The following is a 25,445-nucleotide window of genomic DNA, read 5'->3' as shown; positions in this document are numbered from 1 at the left end:
GCAACTCTGTGCAGGTCTGTGGGAGTGGAGCATTTCAGCTGAGACTATATTATATATAATACATGTATAATACAGGAAAGGTAGAATATCTACTGTGTGGATCTTTAGAGGACGAGGAAAAAGCAAAAATATAGAGCAAATGTTGCAAATATGTGGAGGGGGTGGGGAGGGAGGGAGGGGGCATGTGCAGACGGGATGTTTCCTGTGTCAGTGGTCGTCATAATGTGTCTGTGACAAGGGGACAGGGTTGCTTGTATTTATAAAGGTTTGATTTTTTTTTGATTTTTTTTTTTTTTTAATTGGGGTTAAAAGGGGGGGAGGGTGGAGTCCGAAATGTGTTCCATATATGTGGTCCAAGCAGAACAAATGAACTGGATGTGCAGAACAATTTGGTATTTTTTGAAAATAAAAAAACTTGGCATTACAATGCCACCATGTGGCCATATGATGCAAGTTGTTAACAAGGACAAAACATGTTATTTTAATGTTATTTTTTATTTTGAAATCATATTATTAATAAAGTCATTAAGTACTGTTGTCCCTGCGTGTGTCCGATCATCATTGACCGCCGTGTGACCCGGTCATGGCTGCCTGTGCAGGGTTCATGCAAAGTTCATGCGATGGTCAATGCAGTCTGCGGGGTTAAAAGGACATACAGCGGGCCGGGCAATAATGCTCATGATGCATTGACCATCTATCGAGGAAATGTCACTATAGGGAGGGACGTTTATTAGCAGAAGCTGATCAATAAATTGTACTCTGTGACGCAGCTTTGCTCTGAGAAAAAACTAGTGTGAGCGTTTGCAATAACGTTAATTATCTGTGCCTTAGAATATGTCTGGGTGTAATAGGTCACCTTGTGTTACAAATTATTAATTACTGCTGTATGGCAATACCAAAATTTCATCTGAATTTAGTTGTTATAAAGAACATTGGACATTTGAATTACGGGATTAGCTGCTTCTTTTTTTTTTTTTTTTTTCTTCAGAAAATTTACTATCTTGTAAAATGTAAATATTGAAATTAAAGCTGAAATGATTATTTGGTGAAGCGATTAGTCAATAATCAGAGCTGTTTGATAACCAAGTAAGTGTTAAAGTCAATTATAAAGGAAAAAAGGCAAAAAAAAATCACTGGTTCCAGCTTCTCAGATGTGAATATTTGCGGGGTTTTGTAGGTTTGGACTGTTTAGATTAAAAAATAAAATAGAAAAAAAGAAGCACAGACAGATTGTGATTATGAAAACAATCCTAATTTTAAATGTAATATTACTTACACAGAGACAGAGGATTTTATCATTATAACCTACTGCTAGTTTCATTGCAGCATCTGAACAACCTTTTTTTTTTATCATTTTAGTGAAATCTTGAGTGATTACCCTGAAACTTGAACATATAACACATACAAAATAACTTTTTACTGTACTGGAAATTACTCACAGTAGCCCTACATTACCCAGAAATCCATTTGGGTGTCTGCAGCAGACAGTACTTTTTTTGTGTGTGTTACTATTGGCTGAACTGTCTGAACACACCTGCCTCTAAGTCTTTAACAACTGACATCTGACTCACAGCAGGAGAAGCACAGGTGTTACTAATAACATTACCGATGGCTCCAGTCCATGAAGATAAACAGTCAGAAAAATTGCTATGGAAAATGCCTGCAGGCCTTTCAGCTTGTTGGTGAAAAACTCAAAAGACCCACAGTGGCCGTCATGGGAGGTAAGTTACTACTATTACTCTGAGAAATAAAAACTACATATGTTTTCAGGCTGTAAGTCTGTGATAGTGTTATATTGGACTGATAACCCTGTTTTTACATTGTAAAGTAATCAAATATATTCTTAAACAGTCCTGTAATAATTCAAAACTTATATACCTTGAGAATGGAGGCATCTCACACACAGTTTAAGTCAGATACTGTCCATTACATTGTGCAGGTGTAATGATGATAGCAACTATTACTCATGTACAGCTCTAAAGTACATTTTAAGGTACTTAACTTTACTTAAATGCTTTCATCTCCTGCCCCTTCAGTTCTTCTATTCCAGTAAATTTAAGATAAAAACTGTCCTTAAGTACATGTATTTGAGAATTCTAACTAGAACCAGTTACTTGCAGATTCTGATTAATACTATAAAATATAATTACATTAAATTACTTATTATAGGTTAATATGCGACTTTATTGCTCCCCAGGGAGAAATCTGCAAGCTTCCCAGCAGTATATTAATCAATTTAAATCAGCTCCATCTTCACCAGCTGCAACATAAAAGTGATGAACACACTGATGCATCAATAATTATAACAATAATGTCATGTAAATACTGAAATTGACTCATTCTGCATGATGAGTACTTTTACTTTAGGTATTTTAAGTATTTTCTAGAACTAATACTTATTATTTTTACAGGAGTAAAATTTTGTGTGATCATTATCATGGCCAAAAGAATTACAGATAACTATCGCAATATCTATATACAATAATAATAATAATAATGCTTTCAGTCAAATTCATTTTTAACTTTCTTTACAGAGTGTTTTGTCTCTTTTGGTTAAACAGTCATACTCAAAATACGAGTGTGGGGAAGTGAAGAGGGAGACAATGCAAGAAAGGAAAGCAATGGAAATCATGTAAAAGGTGTTGGATTATCTACACAATATTATCATGTGTATTCGTAGCAAGATATCAATATTTTTTAAATATCACGGTCATTTTAAATACAGTGTATGACGACACCCATGTTGTAATTGTTTTTCTTAAGTAGAAAAAAAGACATATTAATCAGATATTAATTTTACTGGGTAAATTACCACAGTACATATCCAGTTTACCAACATAACTGCAGTAGCTGCAACACTAGATTATAAGAAAAATAAAAATGGTCCCCACCAACGGAACAGGACTGGTAAACCTGCCCTTTCCATTCAAACCCTGTATTCTGCCCTCCCTGAACGTTGGTGTTTAGTCTGGCAGATAGGTAAACAGTTCTTTAAATGAGCAACAATTTCCAGGTCTGGTCTTAAGTTTATTGCCTCCCACAGAAAGGCACTGTAAAACTACATGAAACACACATAAGGAGAACGTTAAGTCACGTTTTAAATCATAAACATATTCAGCACAATTGTGACAGTAATGCCAGCTATATTTTGAATTAGTGGTGGTTGAAACTGGTGGAGCCGCTGCATCAAGACAGGCAGCACACCCTGTAAGCTTAAAAATGAGCAGCAAGGTAAACTAAACTTTTACAGAAACATGTTATTGCTTTCAACACCTGCCTTTATTTGCCATAATTATTTTCGACCTTGATTCCTGTATATTTGGCAGTTAAGTTAAATAAAAGATAAAGACAACACAGTTCGGCACATCAGCTTATTTAACCTTTATTCCATAACTGAACAAACACACACATTTACATGTCTGTAGACAGAAACAGGCCTGCTACCATTTTCTCCTGCAGCGTCATGCATATTTGCACCATTCAACCCTGATATACAACAATTACAGCTCTTTCAGGTCAGGTGAATGAATCACCGTCATGTCCTTATTTAACTTTATACACACTTTAAAATTGCTCTGTTTTGTTTACCCTGAAATTGTTACTTTAATCGAACCATCACCAGCAAAACCTCATTCACTTTCAACCATCGGGAGTGCTACAGATAACTACAATATGTTTACTATATACACAGTAACTTCATTTACAAGATCACCTCTTTGGAGTACAACAAAGTCTTGTCCTTCCTTGTCATTGAAGACGTATGAAATGTCTTCAAGGAAGCTAAAGACATGGACATTTATATGTGTGGAGTATAAGAGGAGGCAACAAACCAGTTGATATATTTGCCATAGAGCTACATATAATCAAATTTATCTACAATTCCCAGTTCAGGTGCATGTGTTTCCATGTTGGTTGGATAAATGACTCTGAAGTACAAAGTGAGAGATGACATAGGCAAACATATTTACAGTATTCCACAAAAAGCACAGCAGGTCCACACACAGACGGACTGTTGGAAAACATTTCAACAGGACCAGGCGGGTGTGTGAAGGTCTGTGTCAAGTCTGACTTCACAATGATAAAAGGCAAGAGATATGGCTTCGATGACAAATTATTTTACAGCATGAGAAACACAATTTGGATGCTTAGTCATGAGATAGACTTAAATACACCCCTGCAACCGCAACTACCTTTGCAGAAAACGCAGACAACTACCGGATACATGTAAAAGGCCAGTAAACATTTGGATACGATTGCTGAATTACAAATGGAGTCTTCTAGAAATGTTTCTTCATTCGAAGCTCATTTGGCCCGTGTAAACTTTGGCAAACCGGAAATAAATTAAGAAAAACATGTTTAAAAACACAAATTACTTATTTAAAAACATCCTATAAACTTCTACGTTTGGATTCTGTCTCTTCATTTCAAGTAATGCAGTGCAATAAACAGCGTTTCTTACATACAGCTGCTACTTCATCTCGTGGATATTACCGTTTCAGTAATCCAAATAAATAGTTGACTTCAGCTTATCGATTACGTCTTCAAAAATCATAAAGCTATTTTACAATGGCTTCTTGTCTCTGCTTTCCTTTTTTGTACAAACACCCACTAATGTAAACCAAGACAGAACGACCACAACTTAAGGCAATCAAAATGTTTTTTTTTTTTACAAGTTGGATGAATGAGGTGAGTGTGTCAGCACGTTAACTCAGTCTGGTTCCCCCTGCAGGTGGAGGAGCAGCTCTATTTGGGAGGCAGCGGGTTGTCGGGGGTCGTTGGAGTCGCCAGCTCCTTGTAAAAGTTCTCGATCTGCTCCTTGTACATCTTCACCACCACTGGCCGCTTCAGCTTCATGGTCGGGCCTGTGGGACAAGTAAACATTTAATGATGTTAGACACTTGGAACAAATCACATGGCTTCTTCAGTCCTGAGGTTTAAAACCTGTTGATATGAGAGGTCACCTAGACCCCACTGTAGGTGGATGTATCTGAGGTTTAACTTAAAATGCTGCTGGCCTAAATCTGCAGGGGATTCAGCATAACAATAACTGAATTGAATTCTTAAAGTTAAACTATTTTAATCATGAAGTTATGAAAGAAAGGCTTTGATAAAAGGCAAATTGATGTATTTGTCTAATACAATTTTAAAGTAAGCAAAATTCAAATTTCCACTGCAATTCTAATGTACGCAAATACACTTGACTCTTTATAATGTAATAAATAATAATAATAATACAGATGTAACAAGAGTAAGCTATTGATATAGGTATTCATTTCATCACTGGGTCAAAAAATGATTATTGGGGCTTGAAAAAAGAAAAGTCGAAGTTCTGCTAATCAAAATATGTTTTTTTTTTGGATTGTTTAATGTTATTTTTGCTCTTTGATGTTTGGTGGAGTTAAGGCTGAAACTAATGGCTATTTTCATTACAAATAATTATTTTTAGTCAGAAAATAGTTAAAAATGCATATTACAACTAGGTGACTTACTAAAATAGCTATTTTTTTGGTCCAAAACAAAAAGAAAATCAGTGTATGATTATCTATGACAAAGAAAAGCAGCAAGTCTTCACATTTGAGAGGCTGGAATTAGAAAAAAGTTTGGTGCGTTTTGCTTGAAAAATACCTAAAATGATTTATCACTTATGAATATTGTTGACTTTCTATCAATTAAGAGTTTTACCACTCAAGGCTCCTTTAGTTATTCAGTTAGTCTATTAGTCTGAGAAGGAAAATATACTTAGATTTAACTGCTCACAACCCATAGATAAAGGGTTGTGAGCATAAAGGGCATATCAAGCATTAGACTCTACATTTGAATTCCATGCTTAACATGTATGAAATAATAGTCTCCTGTGTTTTCTGCAAAATAAAGACACCCTCGCATCCCGTCCCACTCACCCAGCTCTCCTCCTGAGACAGAGAAATCCCGATCCAGGATGATCCACTTCTGGATGCGCTGAGCGTTGGAGGTGGCCTTCTCGTTGACTCGGTTGATTCCCTCCTGAATGGCAGCGTGGACTGCCCGGTCTCGTCCACCTGCGATCTCAGACACTCGTGTGGCGTTGCTGCCCAGCTTCTTGCAGAGCTCAATAGCTTCTGGTGTGAGTTCATCCTCTGGATCGCCTGACTCTGCATTTACCTGGCACTAGAGAGAGGAAAACATTTGGGAAAAAGTTTAGTTTTATTGCCTAATATTTGAATTTTCTTGTCAGTGCAACCTACAGCACTGATACATTTTGAATTAGGGTGTGTTTTCCTAGAACGCCACTAGATGGCAGCATCAGCAGAGAAATGTCTAAGAAGCCAGAGTGTCACTTGTTACTGCTGCTGCTTTTTTCATCAGTTAAGACTGATATATTGACTCTGTGTGAGATCAGATAAAAAGATATAAAGATAGGATGTGTACAAGGTTCAGATACAGATACAATGCTGCTGACAAGTTCTATCTTCATTCTGATAACCTCCCCTGTTCACAGCTATCATGTGTGTTATCTCCATGAGCACAGCTGCCCTTCTCATTAAGGTGCTCTGCTGACGTCCTTTACTTCAACTGTCATTAAAGTACACAAACAGAACCATGCTCGCTGTAAAGTCAAGACCATGATCCAGATTTATAAACATACATATACAGAAACAATATGCACAGTCTTGTGTGATGACGGCTATTCTGGCGCTGTTGGACAGATCTCTCTTAGGATGGAGCAGGCATGCTGGCTAAATATGGGAGTGGAAATGAGTGCAGATACTGCGTCTTTGTGTGCACACTGTTTTAGTCCTGAATCTACACAGTTTCATGCATGTTGCCTCAGGTCCAGGTCTCAGTTTCTAAGACTTACCTTAACAGTGAGCAGCATAGAAAGGAACTTCCTCTTGTCTCCGATCAGCATGGCGTTACTAATCAGCGGCACAGCCTCCTTCACTGCATCCTCGATAGGAACAGGAGGGATGTTTTCTCCTCCTGCTGTGATGATCAGCTCTAAAAATCAAAACACACACACACACACACACACGGGTGAAATAACAGACAGAGGACAGATAGAGACAAATGTGCCGAAGGCTTGCAGAGATTCAGTCTCCTGTAACAAGACACTGGATCCATATCTTTTAGAAGGGTGTGAACAAGTATCTAAAAGTTTCTCTCTGAGATCCAAACAAATTCACCTGTGTGAGTGTTGTGTAACTCTACTAGGAATGTAGAATTATTACCTTTAATTCTTCCGGTGATGAAGAGGAATCCATTCTCGTCATGTTTGCCCAGGTCACCTGAGTGTAGCCAACCCTCTGCATCAAGAGCCTCCTCCGTCTTGTCAGGCATGTTGAGGTAACCCATGAAGACGTGACGGCCCCAGAAGCAGATCTCTCCGTTGCCCTCCTCGTCTGGGTTGTGCAGCTTCGTCTTGCACCCGGGGAGCTCTTTACCACAACTGCAGGACAAAATTACATTTAAATAATTCATCAACAAGAACTGGGCTGTGAGTCGGCTCTGATTTGTTGATGCATGGAAATTCTGTCTGCAATCAAACTCAAGTAAAAAAGAAAAAAAATGTACCTGGTGATCTTGAAGGCGTCGGGGATGGAGACTGTGTGAGGGCCGGTGCTCTCGCTCATGCCGTACAGCTCGTAAAGAGGGATATCCAGGCTGAGGAAGAACTCCAGGGTGTCTTTGGTGATGGGAGCAGCGCCGGTGTAGCACTTGTTGCAGCGGTCCAGGCCCAGAGCCTTACGCACTTTTTTGAACACAAACTTTTTGGCTAGCTGATAGCTGAGGGGGGTGCGGCCTGCTGCTCCACCTCTGAGGAGAGACACAAAAAAAGGGCAGCAAGCATGAGTGAGTGCCACAGTAGGGGTGGTAATATCAGCCAGTCTGTTGGACCACACTGAATATCTCAAAAACTATTGGAGGGATTGCCATGAAATGTTGTCACGTCCCCCAGAGGATGAATCATGATGTCTTTTGTGATCCCCTGACTTTCCCTATAGCGCCACCATGAGGTAGACACTTGAGATTTTTAAGTAAAATAATACAACTATTAAATTGATTGCCATAGAAGTTGGCACAGACATTCATTTTCCCCACAGGATGAGTTGTAATAACTTTGTTGACCTCTTCACCTTTCATCTAGTGCCATCAGCAGTGCAGAAATGCTGCTTACATTCTGCCTGTGTTAGACCTTGATCAGAGAACAGTCCAATGCATTGATTAATAATGGATACTCCTTGATTTTATGTTTCATTTGAAATCAGTTGCCACAGTTGTCCAGCTGTCTGTACATGCTGACATGGCACTCCTGATCTCTGATAAACAATAGGTAATAAAAGGAAATTACCTCCTGTTGTCATGTGATGACGGGCTGATTATCTCACAACATCAAAGCTTGTTCACCCAAGATAACTGACTTATTTAACCTAATAAAACTACTGGCATTACCATCAGCCCCAGCTGACAACAACTGTTTGTGCATGAGCATGTTAGCATGGCAGTAGACTCTTAGTCTTGTGTAATGACCTAAACAGGCTCACAAAAATCCAGCATTCAACAGATGATTGTGAATGCCAAGATATACAAAAATGACATACATGCATTGCCAGTGTTCCTATAACAGTGGTCTCATAAGAAAGGAAGTAATAACATTTCAAAATAACATTTCGGGAAAAAGACAGAACCAGAACCATGGAAACAGGAACAAGGAGTGACTTAGCCATGTCTAAATACAGTTCTAATTTCATAACGTGCACATACTGATTCATCTTGGTGAGATTAGTCTGCAGGCCGACATCTTTGGCCCAGGCGGCCAGTTTCCTGCGCACAGTGGAAGACTTGGCTCCGACGGACTTCATCTTCTCCTGCATCTTCTCCCAGACACGTGGGACGCCCATGAAGGCTGTGGGACGCACTTCCTTCAACGTGTTCACCAAAGAGCCCTGATGATGAGAGAAAGAAGATTTAATCTCAAATATCACATGCATTTTACAGCTCACGCGGAGAGGAGATGAGCAGAAAAAATCAATCTGCCACCACAAAGTTCTTGGTAAATTAGTGCATGTGAAATTAAAGATCTTTTTTCAGTTCTGTGTATCACACTCCTGTGTCCACCCTCAGGATTTCCCTTTAACCATCACTGGAGCTCTTGGTAATCTGCATCTCCTAATTACATTACACACTGTGTTATTTAATTAATGCGTGGGGGGGGGGGGGGTGATGCTGAAATAAAAAGGAGCTTTCAGAGGTAAAGACCCCTGACAGGCAGCAGCTCAGCATACCAGTCAAGTTTTTTCACCACAGATTTAATCCTGTAATTTCCATGAAAAGACATGTAATGGAAGAACGCACATGAATAGTGTTCAATGATCAGAGTCTTTAATGACTGGCTGATTCATGACGATCCATGGAATTCTGTTTTTATGCCCCTAAACTCTGAAATACCCTTCCTCGTGATCTTAGAGTGGCAAACTGACATGACATGTCACTGTGTCAGCTGCAGTTGATTTCGAGTTGCCTGTTTTTCCCTCCAGGACAATGTTCAATATTAAGATATTCATCATAAATCTCTGCAGTTAATGATGGGTCATATATTTTGGGTGTTCATGTGTCTCACCTTCAGTGCATCCGGCTGAGCAAAATAAGTCGCCCCTCCGACCTTCATGGTGACCCAGATGTCGACCATCTGAGCAGCGATGTGGCTGAGGGGCAGGTAGCTGACCACCACCTCCTGAGCCTGGGTGGCGTCTGTCAGACGCACGTGATGGCTGGTGGAGCACGCCGTCCACGTTATCTGAGAGGAAGGAGAGGAGAATATAGTCAAGTTAGTACGAGGTATCTTTATTTCTTTATTTAAGTGAGGTCACAGAGATGTGCTTTGTTTGTACCACGTACACACAACAATGTTGAATGTTTGAGACCCCAGAGTTTTATAAGTGAACTTAAATAAAATGTATGTATGACAACAAATTTTAATTGTTTCAGACAGCCAGGCACCAACATAACGTGTTTATGATTTGATTACAGAGTAGTAAAAGTACAGGTGAACTAGCAGCAAAATATACTTCAAAAGTAAATGTACTTATTATTCAGAATTGCCTATTTCAGAAGAATATATATCACTGGATTATAATTAGTGATGCATTATTGTATAAGCATTACTGGTGTTGCAGCAGGCAAAGGTGGGGCTAATTCTGATTACTCTACATACTGCTGGGTAGTTTAATCCTTGATTATAAATGATGACAATATTTACCTGTGACATGTAGTGGAGTAGAAGTATAAAGTAGCATAAATAGAAATAGAAACACTCAAGTAAAATACAAGTATGTTGACATTGTACTTAAGCGGAGTATTTGAGTACTTATTAACATTCCAATTCTAACGACAGCACATTGTCTTCTCACTTTTATTGTTTTGAACACAGTACTAAAAGGTGGAGTCGTGGTAATTCCTTGAGGTATTTTGCTGATCCATACCTGAATAGAAACCTGCCTAACAAGCAGTGTAAGTGCAGCACATATATATACGTAATATCTGTCAGCTGTACCTGCACTTTTCACCCTTTATAAAAACACATTTGTTTCTGTTGTTAGGAGCCAAACACGTGACACTTTTCTCAGGAGGTAAAAACACTTGGCTCATGTAACTTACATTATCATGGCTGAGCATGACTCCTTTGGGCTGGCCTGTGGTCCCTGAGGTGTAGATGAGCGTGCAGCATTGGTTGGGCTTCTGGCTGGCGATGATCGCATCGAGAGGTGCGTCGGGCTCATCGCGCCCCAGCTCCATGAACTCTGCCCACTGTAGTACACAAACAAAATCACTTCAGTGACACATATGCAGGGCTGCTTGAATTCACTGCCATTTAAAAACAACTTTGTTTTTAATTTAACAGCTGTCAGTTCCCATTAGTAACACCGCTGCAGAGTCAGCAGCAGTGGGTTGCAAGATAATTAATTGCTCTATGCACTGTGTGAGCTCTACAGCCCACCTGACAGGACCACAGCTCATACTGTGGAGAAATAAAATATTGTCAGGTTTGCCATGTTGTGTGCTTACTGTGTAAAGATTTGGTCTCTTCTCTTTCAGTGCATCTTTGTACTGGATAATGGCTTTCAAATGTGGCAGCTTGTCTTCGACCTGTGAACAAACAGAGTACAGTTACATGAGAACAGCTGCAGACGACAGTCAACAAGACAACAGTCTATATAAAATGTCCTTTTTATTTTTTCTATAAATATTTGATTTATGACCAAGCACAAGACAAATATTGATCGGTGGGCTTGCTGCAACATCAGGCTCAAAAGTAAAAGATGTAAATATCTCTAGTTGTGTCGCAAATCCAAACAGAATACTAATTCCAAGCAGGTTATGGAGTTTAGTTTTGTAGTGTGTTCACACTAAAAAAGTTACAAAATAAAACAGAACACTGTAGATGCACGCAAATTAAGGAGTTGCTCACAGCTGGAAAAAATAACCTAAGTTAAAACTTAACACAAAATAACTACTGCATGTTTGAAAAAACACATTCATCTGTCTCCTTATGTCTCAGGAGATTTACAACATGACATGTAGCACAGTATGTGCATCTTCATCTAAGAGTTCTGTCATTTGTTCTTGTCACTCAGTCTCTAGTCATTTCCAAAACCGATGCCGCCAAGTCATGTTCACGGTTGACAGCAACAATAAATGGTGGCAACAACATGAAGCTAAACACAAATCCACTTGCTTAGAACATAAAGGAACCCTAGCTCCTTTTTAACTGAAAAAAAGACAAAAAGAGAAAGTATTCATATCTTTAATTCTAGGTTGTCCACAGTATTTAAATGCAACTTATTCTGATCTCACCTGAAGGATCTTCTGCAGCTGTTTGTGGTTCTCCACCACAATGATATTGGCCTTGCAGTTTTCTGCTACGTATTGGCATGCCTCGGGAGAGTTGGTGGTGTAGATGCCGACAGCAAACCCACTGCAAACAGACAAAAGGTCAGTCGAACTTTGAGCAGTTTCACTTTAACATTTACACCGATTCAGATGAAACTTGTGCAGTTATGGAAAATCTTACATGAAGAAACCACACACTGTATAAAAGAATTGGATGTAGCCTTAAATGAAGCTACTGTCCAAGTGCTTTAAACTTGCATTTACTCTAATAACCAGCAGGGGGCAAATCCACTACCTGCAAAATAAGTCCAATTATAAGTCTGTAAAAAAAAGACCCCACTTCTCACTTAATATATTAACCTCAGTGAACAGTTTCCAAATGAGTTTATGGTCTAAGTCACTATTTCAAGTCTCTTTCAATACAGCCTGACGTTCACTTTGTAATTAATGGTTCCATTTAAAGTAAAACAGGCAATAAAGCAGGTATGCTTCAAAGTGTGGTTACCCCGTGATTGCCAAGTCGCTACTACTGTGACTCGTCAATCAGGATAAAGGTGTAGCAATGTGTATCATCCTCAGCTTCACACTTTCGTCCAAATATGTTCCCTTTTGGCTCCAAAAAACCAAGTTGCCGATGGCTAAAATGCTAAACTCAAGGCTTCACAGTCGTCCACAAACCAGTGGGTGACATCTTGGTGGCTACATCCGCTTCTTTTGTACAGTTTATGGTAGAAACTTGCCGAATGACATATTTCATGATACCCCCAAAACCATCTCCACTGACCATGCTTTCAACTTCATCAGGCCTTCATTCATATGTGCTAAGTTTTTTTCTGAACAGAGCTCTAGTGTATAAGTTTATACGGTCTCTCTTTATTCTCTCCACTTTTGTCTTGTGTTTTCTTAATGATCCCTTTTCCTACTAAAGATGGGACAATAGAAACTACCTGACCTACTTCAGCACCTTTGTTTGTATTTTGGCTTTCCGGCGACATGACTGCAGCAAATGTCAGTCTACTACTGAGTTTATAAAACCAAACCTGTAATCTGGCATATCAGGACTGGTTTGACAAGGCAACTGGAGTTTCAACACATTCTTCTTTACACGCGTCAGCACTGAGCAGACAGTAGGAGCGTGGGAGCCTGTGGAATCTAAAAACAGTATTGTGTACGTGTTGAAGTGTCTTAGCAGTCAAGAGGAACAACATGCACTAACTGTCCATATAATCAAACTCATTTCCATCAATGCGCTCTTGTTACCACCCTTCCAGGAATTGATAAAAATTATCACCATCAGTTGGACTCAAACTGACAGCGTGAAAAAAAAAAAAAAAAGATTTCCTGTCACAGATGTTTGGTGATATAAGCAGCTCAGCTGAGGCAAATCTGCCCTCTATTAAATCAGTGAGTTTAATTCTTAGTTAAAAGGGTTTTTGGTTTTTCAGATGGCGTTGATTTTTCGGTCCCATTGAGCTGAATCAATGTTCCTATTGGGGCTGTGAAAAACCGCATATTCATGCACCTAATGCAGAAGGGAGGCTTGTGATTATTGTTAAGTCAGTGGTGGAAGAAGCACTCAAATCCATTAGTATCCAAGTAAAAGTTCTGCATTTAAATGTTCAGTTGGGTATTTTGGTCCAGTGGTTCCCAACCTAGGGGTCAGGCTCCTTCAAAAAGGTTAAATAAGGATAAATCTGAGGGGTTGTCAGATGATTAATGGGAGAGGAATTTATGAGCTTAGCATGTTTTTCTAATGTAAATCTTAATTTGAAAAGGAAGCAGTTACTACAGCTTTCAGATAAACATTATTTTCCTCTGAAATGTAGGTGACTATATACTCAAAGTACCTCAAGATGGTGCATTGTACAGTACTTGAGTAAATGCACTTAGGTGCTTGCCAACACTGCAGTTAATAAGCTTCCTTTTGGCCATTGTGCTATAACTGTAATCTCTTAATATATCTTTCAGATAAGAGACTACATGCTGAACTCAATGATACCTGAAGGTTGTGCTCTTGTAAACTCATATTTCAAATCTAGGATCACACCACTCAGGTATGGAAGACATGCACACCCAAACACAGAGCTGTCGATGAAACCACGAGTGAGTGAGCGAACACTGAGCTCACTGCCAACACATTCAGAGACGAAGATGAAACTCACCCTGCCAAGATGGCTCCGATGTCAGAGATGAACCACTCAGACGAGTTGAAGCCCAGGATGCCGACACCGTGGTAGCGCTGCAAACCAAGCTGTAGGAAAACAAAACAGAACATGACACATCAGTAAGTAATCCGAGAGGTAAAATTGTGAAATCCGGAGTCAGCTTCTGGTTTATAATGTAGCTGGGACATTGACAGTTTCCAGATGAGAGGCAGACAGATTTGGGAAGAGGGCAAAGGGGGGAATGAGCATCAAAGGTCACCCGCCAATTTCAAAGTGCTTTCATTTATTTTTAAAATGCACAAAATAAAAATTGCTGTTGTCATGTGTAACCTTTCTTATACTAAAACTGGTTATATTTAATGTTTTAAGGGGAAACATCACATCTTCCTCTCCAAGTTTAGAACAGAAAACCTCATTCTTTCCTCATGAGAAGTTACATTAACATACATGCACAGAAATCAGAGTAAAACAAAGTTTGTCTTTATTCCTTAAACATTTGAGACAGATTCAAACTGCTGGCAGCAGATCTGCTGATCTACACACTGATTAGAGCTCGGGGTTGCTTCAGGCACATTGCCAGGGTATCTGTTACTATGGAAACAGATATACAGCCAAATGTACACAAGACTGCTGTAATAGGAACTGATACCAAGTTCAACACTAGAGCAAGCTCTTAAAAATAACTTTTGTCTCTATCAGTAAGTGAGAGTTCGACATATGAAGCTCGACCTCTATCATGTTGCATATTTCCATGTTTGCATGTGTGGAGGCATTATGTTCGAGTTAGTTTGTATTTTTAAGTACAGAGAGACAGTATGCCTTTATGTGTGAGTACAGGACGCCCTGCTGAGTCTCCATGCTGATCAACTGCGTAGAGTTTCACAATAAACAATAATGTGTCCTGTTCTGCACAAACAGCTGAGGCCTGTCCTGAGCTGCCCCACTCACATTTCATCCCCCCTGACTCCCCTGCGATGTGTCCTGTGTTGTCTAGACTGGCTCTTAAGCAATGACAATAGAAGTCGATTGTTTAAAACAAAACAGAAATCTCAGGCCTTTTGATTCTGAGGGAGAGGTGTTGCTCAGGGTGGATAGAACGAAAACGGAAGCGAACAATTTACAGATATTTCTGTTCTCACTTTTAAGGTTGGGTTAGGGTTGTGTAATTGAGAGTTTTTATGTTTTATGAAATGAGTGAACTATGAGTAACTTCTCTAATTGAGCAATGCCAATTTTTCCATCACTGGACCTGCAAAATGTTGAACTGCTCTGGGTTTGGTTGACACTGTGCCTGACAAATGACAAATCGGAAATAATAAACTTACATTTCCAAGCAGAATCTACTATATTAGCCACATATTAACCACAAGTCACTGTGTGGTTAGTTATTTGTCTATAAAAATATCCATTATGATTTCCCAGAGCCCAAGGTGACATATTCCAGAGTCTTGTTTTGTCCAAAAAACCCAAAGATATTGTATTAAAGATCATATAAAACAGAGAAAAGCAGAAATGCCCACAAAATTTGACCTAACTAAGTAGTTAATTGACTAGTTTTAATGTGCAAATTATTACTGAGAAAGCTGAAAATACATATTTAATACTTCACATCCAGAGGTTTTGATGGTTTATGCTGCTAAACTCTTCCCAAATTTTATTGGAATAAAAATAGCAACTATTTGAGCACTTCAGCTGTACAGATGATGCTTTAATTCTTCAATATATAACTGTTGTTTATACTAGATTACTCAATAAATAAGACACTACCTTAAGGAAGCTCTTGGCAGCAGTGCGGCAGGTCTGATAGTACTCTCTGTAGTTCAGGCTCTTCTGCTGCTCGCCCTCCTTCCAACCCAGGGCTGTGAAGTCGCCAAAGCGTTCCACAGCTGAGGTGAACATCTGGTTGATGGTCAGAGGGGTCTCAGCAGTCAGGCCAGAGTCGCCCATCCTCAGTTTCACCTCTGCGTCACCCTGTGATGTCCATAGGCCGGGCTCTCCTGCTGCCGGCACTGCCAGGGAGTTTGGGCGCTGAGCGTTCACTGGAAGAAAAATAAGTTGTCAAGAAATAGTTTGACGAAGAGACATGCATAACTAAACTTTTTACTTTCACTTAAATCACCAAATCTCCACGTGAGTTGCAATGGACACCCTGAATTTGTTTTATCAGAGGGGATGCCGTCATGACGTACAACCTCAGGCGCTACATTAAAGCTACAAACAAGCATTGGTCACTGAGCAAATAAGCGAGCCTGATCTTAGCCCCAGGTAACAGTCGCAAAGTATTGTCCAAACAATGATTATGTAGTTTCTTTGAGACAGTAAAGTTAATATTATCTGACCATATACACTTTTTAACTGTTGTGGAAAAACAAACGTTTTCACATCAAACAAAGAAGGTTAAGTGTCTGAGACAAACTTATTTACAAAAGAAAAAAAAGCAAACAATAAATTACAGTAGAAACCCCCTAACTGTCCATGGTAAACGTTCATCACAGTTTACAGAACAAATTCCTGGTTAAACACTGAGCCACTGTACCACACCAGCCTTTGGTTTCATCTTTAAATAAAATGGTTTCCATAGTCTTGTTAGTTTACAACCTGTCTGATCATCATACCTCCATGTTTCCTGCCTGTTGGACCTGTTTGTAGTAACACTGCAGTGTTCAGACACTTCAGCAATTATCGGTCTATGGTAACTACAAAATTATTAAGAGTAATAAAACCAACGGCCCGAGCCACAAAATATAACCCAAGTTGCAATAAACAGTAGATTTTCATTAAAGTGTTAATTAAAAAAATCCGAAAGCCCTTTTACAATCAAAAGAAAAGTGGGTCACTGACCTGACAGCCAGTACGATATTTTCAATATACAGTGGTGTCATATGGCAAACGGATGAACTTAATGATGGTGGATTTACGACCAAACACAAACATGGTTATCAGTACATGGAGCAGATGAGAGGGCAGGATGAAGGATTTTTTCTTATGGACTCTAACAGCAGCGGACATATTGTCTGATATTTAATCCAGTAAGAAAACCTTTAGGAATAACTGAAAAGATAATTTCAGTGTATAAAATAACCCATTTAACAGATTAACTGCTCCACTGACTTGATTTTTAATGATAATTATGACGAAAGAGAAACTTGAGTCATGTCAAATGTCATGGAATAAGCAGTTCATGTGCCAGGGTTTCCCCTCACTGACTGAGACAGGAAGGAATGTCATAGTGTGGACTGGAAAAACGGACAGGAAAAGGGAAGTCAAGTTTGTTCTGCCAAAGAATGTGGAGCTCGCTCACTTCAGCTTGGCCCACTTCCTCAGGGAAAAAAGGTCACTGGTGCTGACGTTGCCTACTCGAGCCGACACTGCCTGGATCCAACTTGTACACTGCTTATCATCATTTTAGCCTGGCTTGACCGCTCGTACAAGTGTTCGAGTTCAGGGAAGGATGAGGAAAGAGTAAACACATTGAAATCACACCCTTGTGGCTTTTCCTTGGCCCTCACCTGTTTGTGTGTTTGACATCTGTGCAGCAGGGACCTCTGTAGTCTTGGTGCTGCTGGCGACGTCATCATGCGCACCGGTCTCCTCTTCCCTCTCCCCTGCGGACTCTTCCTCTGAAGACTCACTGAGGAAAGGGAAAGAAAAATACATGTTGCTAAACATAGGTGAGTGGACTGTTGAATCCCAGGGGAAAACCGAAGGCAGAAACCTGAACCTGCCCTGAGTCATTTGGGGAAAATGGTGACTCTCAACACCCACAAACATCATCATCATCATCATCACCACCATCATCCTGAAAGTACATATCATCACAGTAACAGTCTGAAAGTAAGGTTTATATTATTATTGTATTAAATTAAAGCTTCAAAATGATAAAACCACTATGATTACACCGACAGGAATATAATCCTACACACACAGACGGCACAATTACTAACATTATGTGAATTATAACTGAGTGTTGGAGCTCCAACCTGGGTGGTGCATTTGGCTGTAATCTGCATTTCGAATCTTAGTGAAAGACAATGATGCTGTGCTTGTGCAAAATGGACCCCCAAGTAGCTATCAAGCTAATCCCTGACCAGTGGCTCCAACTTTTTTGTTTCATGATCCTTTAAAAAACAACAACGACACAGTCCGTAAAACCATTCAGTATTTTACAAGTAAACAGCAAACATAAATGTCTTTCAAATATAATCATTCATTTGCGGAGTGGAAAAATGTGTTCTCTATCTTATCTGTCACCCCAGGACTCCACAGATTTGTTTTCTAAACACCCATGTTGGTAACCAAAGCTCTAAAGACAGCAGGCGCCCTGGATGTGTTTGTGTGGACATACTTTGCTGTATCAACAACGCCGTCATCCAGGGAGGCTGCGCTGTCTCCTGTGCCACAAGATGACTCCAGGAAGCCGCCCGCTCGGGGAGGCTCTATCACCACGGCTTCGGACATGGCAGTGGGCTCACACACAGTCACTGAGAGGAGAGAGGAGCAACAGAGCCAGTTAGCTACTGTATACGTGGCAAGCACATCACTTAAAAGCATCCACAACTGGTAAAGGTGGCTGCTGCTGTGGCTGTTACAGATGATGAATAAGATAAGATAGCCTACAAGCAGCATGTGCATATGCAAAGTAGTGCAAGCATATCCAAATACTGTGTCGGGTGCATCTGAAAAATGCAAAAATCGCATCACAAAAAACCTTCTCAATAATGTCTAAATCTAGAGCTATGTATACTGAGCTATTTCACTGGCAATTTCATTTAGTAAAGAGCTGCAGCTCATGATTTTGTTCATTACTGATTAATCCATCGATTGCTTTCTTAATGATGTCAGAAAATTGTAATAAATGCAAGTTAAAATTTTCTAAAACTCAAGGTAGCGCTCTGAAATGCCTTTTTTTATACCATCAAAAGCCTAAAACCTCTAGATATACAGTTTACACTGATATAAAACAGTTAAAGGAAGCAAATCCCAACAATTGAGATGCCTCAACCAAAAAATAGCTTCAATTTTTTGTTTAGAAAAAGACTTAAACAATGATCAATTATTGATGACTAATTTTGTGTCAATTTTTTTTTCATTTCTTATGAAATGAAAAATCTAATCACCTCTAATTTAGAACACCAAGTTAATAATTGCACTTTATTTTAGTATGGTGAGTCCTCTTTGTAGCACGTATCCAAATCATCAGTCAATCACAATATTCAGTCTTTTATTTGATTAAAAAAAAAAAACAACTCTAATTGCAAACACTCACACGCTTTTGAGATTATATGACTTATGACTCTAAAAACAAACAAGAATTGCTCCCTTGGCCTAATTGCGAGTTAGTGACACCAAAGTGTGACAGCCAGCAGCTTCTAGCACTCACAAGACTTGCACCGCAGTGTTACTGGCACCAGGTCACACAGCTTTTTCTGGCAGTTGTAGTTGCAGTTATGTTTACACACCCATTCTTGTTTTATGCTGTTGTGCAGGATTCGGTGTATAATTACTACCTCCACCAATTCAGCCACATTGTCAGTCAAGCTTGTTTGTTTGTTTGTTTGTTTGTGAGCAGGATTATGGAAAAGCTACTGGCCCGATTTTCATGAAACTTGGTGGAAGGGTGTCGCAAAGGCCGGGGAAGAACTCATTACATTTCGGAGTGGATCTGAATGATGGGGTGAATACACAAATTATTTTTAACTTTAGTTAACATTGCAGGATAGAACATTTGGCCTTGGTGGAGGTGTGTTTAGTCAAATTTAGACATAGGTGACTCTAAACATCGATGACATATGGTGACTGACCTTGGCTGTTTTCACACAGAAAATTAAACAACCGTGATGTGCACATCATGTTTGTAGCAAGCTGACATGTTATCAACCTTTATAGCCAAATTTATAAGCTGCTAAACCAACATAGTCTTTGTCTGAACTATGGCTGCTCTGTTGACAAAATTTGGTTGTATGGCAACAACGTAGGGAACATGAAGCCGAGCTGGCAAAGTGGAAAGTTTTGCCACAGATAACACTGTCTTGCTGCATAACGGATTGCCTTTTATCACTGTTCTCGGCCAATAAAACACCAACATTTCCATTGCTCCACCTACTCAAAATCTAATGAAAGACACACAGGTAAATCTGAGTATGAAAGCAAAATTTAAGATACGAAGGCATAACATCAAAGAACCTGAGTCTAATCAATCATCCTGCATCATTTTTACATGGTGTCACACGTGTAAAAGGCGATCAATTCCATTTTAAAAGAGTTGGAAGGAGAATCCTTTCCTGCCTCTGCCATTACCTCATCGCAGGAAACAACGTCAAAGCCTCCCAAACAATAAACCACCACCACACGTCCACCGTCAAACCCACCCCGCCATGACGTTCCCGCTCATTCAAGCCCCCTCTCTTTGGTAAATCACAGGTCCGAGCTGCTGCTGCTGCCGGTCTGTTTATTTAAGGGGGCTGAAAACACATACCAGCGGCTTCGTCTGCCTATTGTGACAGCAGCCTATCATGACTCGCCTGTCAGGCACAATTGGGCTCCAGAGAGGTCAGAGAACAGGAAGGAAAATATTTTCCACCAGGCTTTGGATGTTTGACACATATCCAAACACACCTTTGAATATGTAACTGCAGAGCAGGTACAAAATTGCTGGCATTCCTCAAAATCTGGAGCAGCCATCACCCCAAAATGTCATCAGTCCATACTGAAGTCATGTAGCAAGCAGCCACCTGACCCTGATTGTAGACTGTGTAAAGATAATGGACATAGCCACCCTGATGTCAACAAGTGGTTTGAGTGCTCCCATTCTGAAGCCTCAAATCTGACGTTTTGGCTGCTGCCAGCTTGGTTTTTTTGGAGCCAAATGAGAACGTGTTTGGAGGAGTAGGTGGAGCTGTGGAGGAGCGAGGGGTTGATGTGACTGAGAACTCAAGGACAGTATTAGTAGGCAGCCTGTCACACCCTTAATTATGTGTAACTTTAAGTCTTATTAAAATGTAAACAGGTGAAGTTATAAAAATTCACCTGCCATACAGTTGTCATCCATGAGGAAATTAGCTACAGAGACCAAATCCGCTTTTCGTATCAGGCTGTAAACATGTGTATTTCAACATAGTTGTCTATGGGCATTGACTTGCTTTTAGAGGAAGTGCAGTTTTTGGCACTTCCATGTTGGCTTAATTTTTCTGCACCAGAGGTTGCCACTTGACCCCGATGAGACTTTGTTAATGAGTTTTAAGGAGGTCTGAAGGTTTCTCAGCCAAAGGAGACAGATGTCACAGGGTGTTCTCACCATCACTGCCATTTTATTTCACCTCTTCCTCCCAACACAGCTGCAGATTCCTCAAGGACACAGCTGTTAGTGGATGTGGGTTTGCAGCAGTATTTAAGGAGATTTAAGACGAGGGTGGAGGCAGGCAGATATGGACCGGTCGACATTTTAAAAAATGCCCCCCCTCCTCCTCTTCTTGTGTCTTTATGCTCTGTCATTGTGTTCAAGGGGTGATAGGGTTCAGATGGGTGAGGGGCATGACACTGATCTTGAGAAAAGGCTCAGTCACTTGAACCCTCACGTCTGGATGAATATAACCTCATTAGACTGGAAAGGCCCCGAGGCTATTTCTTGTTTGCCCCTTTTCATTTCGTCTCAACAGTGTGTCCATTTTGGTCTGATGTGGTTTCATCATATGAGCTCGTCACATTTAGATCACATCTAAAGCTCGACATGCTGATTTGGCTCTCGTGTGACAGCCCCCTGCTTGATGACAAATGCCATGCAACACCATTCATGTCATCAAGCCTTACTGAGTCATCCATGATTCGCCCAAAAATTAAAACTCCTGCCTGCTGTGGTAAACTATCACTTTCGGATTTCTCATACTCCATTTCCTGCAATGCTGTGCCTGACTGATATCACCCATAGGACACGTTTGTGGGCTTCCCCTTCGCTTGAACTTACAGTTACTACTTCCCAAGAGACCATGGTTTTGCTTCGACTGATGATTTTTTCAGTACAGATTATTCTGCTGGCTGGCTTATTGTTTTGTCTATAAATTGTCAAAAGATAATGAAAAAATAGCCTTTACAGTTTCCCAGAAGCCAATGTGATGTCTTCAAATATCTTGTTGTGCTTGATCAACTGGCTGGACAATATACCGATGTCCTGAAATTAAACTAGGTATCGTTTTAGATTTTGCATATCATAATATCATTGGTGTTCACTGTTCCAGCTGTTCTATAATTTGTCTTTCCCCGCTTATTCAACATTTCTACATTACCGATTATAATGTATCAAAAATCTCATTGTGTAATCATTTTTGAAAGCACCAATAGTCCCCCTACAATATCATCGCAGTATCAATATCGAGATATTTGGTCAAAGATATGGTGATATCGCCCAGCCCTTGGATCAGCAGTCCAAAACCAAAAAATATTTAATTAAGAGGGAAATAAAATGGAGAAAAGAAGCTGGAACAAGCAAATGTTCAGCCTCAGTTGATGAATTCATCATCAAAACAGCTGCTGATTAAATGTCTGTCATATTACAAATCAATTGACCAATTGTTTCAGCTCTACTGTGATATTCCTCCAAGCCCAGAAGGACAGGAGGACATTTTTTGCATCCTTTCTTGCATGGTTTTGTTGAGTTATCTTGTCATCTACCAGCACAGTCAATGCCTAGGGATGAATTATCTGTTGGATTTAGCACTGCGCAAACTGACATCATTACTGCAGCTACATTCATGCAATCAGGATGAGGATTATAAATGTGGAGCAGAGTTGTGCGTACCAGCTGTTCAATTGAGAAAAGGAAAATGCAACAGTTGGAAACCTCACAGTCAAACCATTAATTTTTTAATTGATTCATGCAGAAGAAGTGTCTTCATAATAAAGAAAGCAGACAACTATCACAACTACGCTCAGCCAAAAATATGAACACTTAAAACCAGAAACAAGGGGCTCTCCCCACAATACCATTATGCCTGCAAACTTCAGTTAGGTTAATCCCCTGTCAAACTGAACAGACAAACCCCTACCCCTCCTTTCTTTTATGTCTTTCTTTTCTCTCACATAATCTCCCCCGATCCAAAATAACAACCATCCCCACTTGACTGTCTGAACCTTACATTGTCCATGATGAATACCTATCAATACATCCTCTGCATCCTGGGCAAGCTGCTGCCCCTTAACAGTCCCCAGCAGAGTGGTTTATGACTGGGCGTGATCCTCAGCATCCTCACTACACAGTCACCACCTCAGGCTTAACAATATTGATCCAGTTTCAAGTATTTGTAAGCTAATACAGACTTTCAAGAGTGAGGCAAGGATTTAAAGGCATTCCTTTAACATTAGTTGTCATGTGGCAAATTCACACAGATATGCTGGTTGGGTTACACCCTTTTGCAAGCGAGTAGATGTTCCTGTGTTGTAGAGACCCACATATTTTACTTCTATTTAAATGTACAGATGTAATATTGTGTATTAGTATTTGACAAATGTGCTGAAATCAGGCTGACCATGAGGTCCATTTGATTTGAGGATATGGGAAGCCACATGTTAACAATGGATGGCATCAAACCTGAGGAATTCACTGATATTATTTCATTTAAAATCTGTAGTATCGTACATCAAACATACAATTAAACATAAAATATAAGCAACTTGTTATGTCAAGTATCATTTCCTACCGAGCCTGATCTGTGTAAGTGAAAGCTTGAGTTCAAGGTAAAAAAGACTACATCTCAGACACATTAAATTAAATATATAAATGGAGGTACTCACATTGCATTGCTGTAAACTATTTCTTTGTCCTGGTTTGTGTTTCAGATTTCCTCTTGAATCCTCCTCGTCTGCCTTTTCCCCCTCTCTGTTAATGCTGTTTGCCGCTAGACACACACAAATACGCCAATGCCTCACCGTTTCTACAACTTGAGCAGCGTATCATTCATTTTCAAACACCAGCCGGCTTTGTTGGTCCCACCCCCTGAAAACCCCACCCAGACCCGGCCGGCCTGCTTCCTCCAGACTCTCTCTGCCCCCCCTTCCTCTATCTACAACACCCTGATTGGTTGAAACTGCTCACACCACAGATCCACTCCCCATATAAGGCCACGCAAGCCAAATGAGTAAGGAGGGGGAAGTGGCTCTGAGGACACACACACTTGACAGATGATGCTGTGAAACTCAAACCCATCCCCCTACAGAGATACTCCCCTGAGCACACACACACACTCAAAACACACGTTGCAGCTCTGCTGGGTTACTATCGGACAAACTGGCTGCAAAGGTTTCAGAGGACAGATCACAAGTGCAGCTGTGCTGGTTTGACTTTATGACTTTCCACTGACTGAAATCATTTCAGTGCAGGCTGCAAAGACGCCCACGTGCTGTGACCCACATTCATAAAAATATGACATATTTATCTTCCATTTTGTTTGCAGATTCCTTCATTTAAAGCCATTTAAACCCTTTAGGGCTGCAAATAATATATATTTTTTTGTTTTTTTGTTTTATTGTTTTATCAATCGACTTTTTTGTTTATGAAATGTGAAAAAAACCCTGATGAGTTTATAGGCTAATGATGCCTTTTTGTGTGTGTTTGTGTGAAAAAATTACTCAAAAGGTTATTTTGATTATCACAAAAGCTGCAGACAAATTGATGAGTATTAATCGAACTTGTGTGATCTGATGCACTGTTATAGATGAAATCATCTGACTGCATATGAAGTTAGATCTGACACGATTAGCAAAAATGCCAAACATTTCATGCCTCTGGCTTTTCAAATGTGAAGATGTCCTGCTTTTTCTTGTCTTAAATGACACTAAACTTACTATTCTGGAGGCCTGGCTTATTTAAAATAGCTGAAATTTAGCTCAACCAACTACAACAGCATTTATGCTTCACCAGTGATAATGTAGTGATATTATATTTAACAATACAACAGTATCAGGGGCCATTTTACTGCATTGAAATGCTACTTGAAGTACATTTTGCTAATAATACTTAAATTCTTTTACTTGCAATAGTAACATTGCAGTATCTTACTTATCTCACTTAAGTAAAGGATCTGAATACTTGCTACACTGCTGCAAAAAAGTGTCACTCAATGCTAAAGCTTCCATTCCAAATATAAACCTTGCTTACCGCATTGCATCAGTACTAAACATACCCGACTGGTAAGAAACCTCCAATAGATTGAATTTCTCAACACTGTGACAACTTTACTCATAACATTGTTTGCAAACCTAATTTTAGCTCTCTGGCGTAATATCAAAGCTGTCAGCCAAACTGCACAGCTCGACACATCAATCCTGTACTTCTAGTTCTGTGGAGCCATGACCTGATATACAGGGTGCTACAACAAAGACTGCAGCTCTACAGGGGAAACAAAACGCAGGGAGAGCATCATA

The 25,445-nt window shown here is 39.9% G+C and overlaps 1 protein-coding gene across 1 annotated transcript; it reads right to left on the bottom strand.

Moving 5' to 3' along the window:
- Positions 1–3,366: 3,366 nt before the first annotated feature.
- On the bottom strand, positions 3,367–24,007 carry acsbg2 (acyl-CoA synthetase bubblegum family member 2). The gene is made up of 15 exons (XM_049587975.1): positions 23,817–24,007; positions 18,379–18,514; positions 17,543–17,664; positions 15,801–16,072; positions 14,031–14,119; positions 11,833–11,953; positions 11,044–11,124; positions 10,636–10,785; positions 9,599–9,775; positions 8,743–8,924; positions 7,552–7,794; positions 7,209–7,426; positions 6,839–6,978; positions 5,901–6,147; positions 3,367–4,862 (listed from the first exon to the last, which is right to left on the bottom strand). The coding sequence occupies exons 1-15, from the start codon at positions 23,821–23,823 to the stop codon at positions 4,744–4,746; spliced, it is 2,304 nt and encodes a 767-aa protein (XP_049443932.1). The 5' UTR covers positions 23,824–24,007; the 3' UTR covers positions 3,367–4,743.
- Between the last annotated feature and the right edge of the window lie 1,438 nt (positions 24,008–25,445).

Source organism: Epinephelus fuscoguttatus, linkage group LG10 (genome assembly GCF_011397635.1).
Source record: "Epinephelus fuscoguttatus linkage group LG10, E.fuscoguttatus.final_Chr_v1".
NCBI classification, from domain to species: Eukaryota; Metazoa; Chordata; class Actinopteri; order Perciformes; family Serranidae; genus Epinephelus; species Epinephelus fuscoguttatus.
Note: the sequence above shows the minus strand (reverse complement) of the source record. Positions and strands in the feature narration are given on the sequence as shown.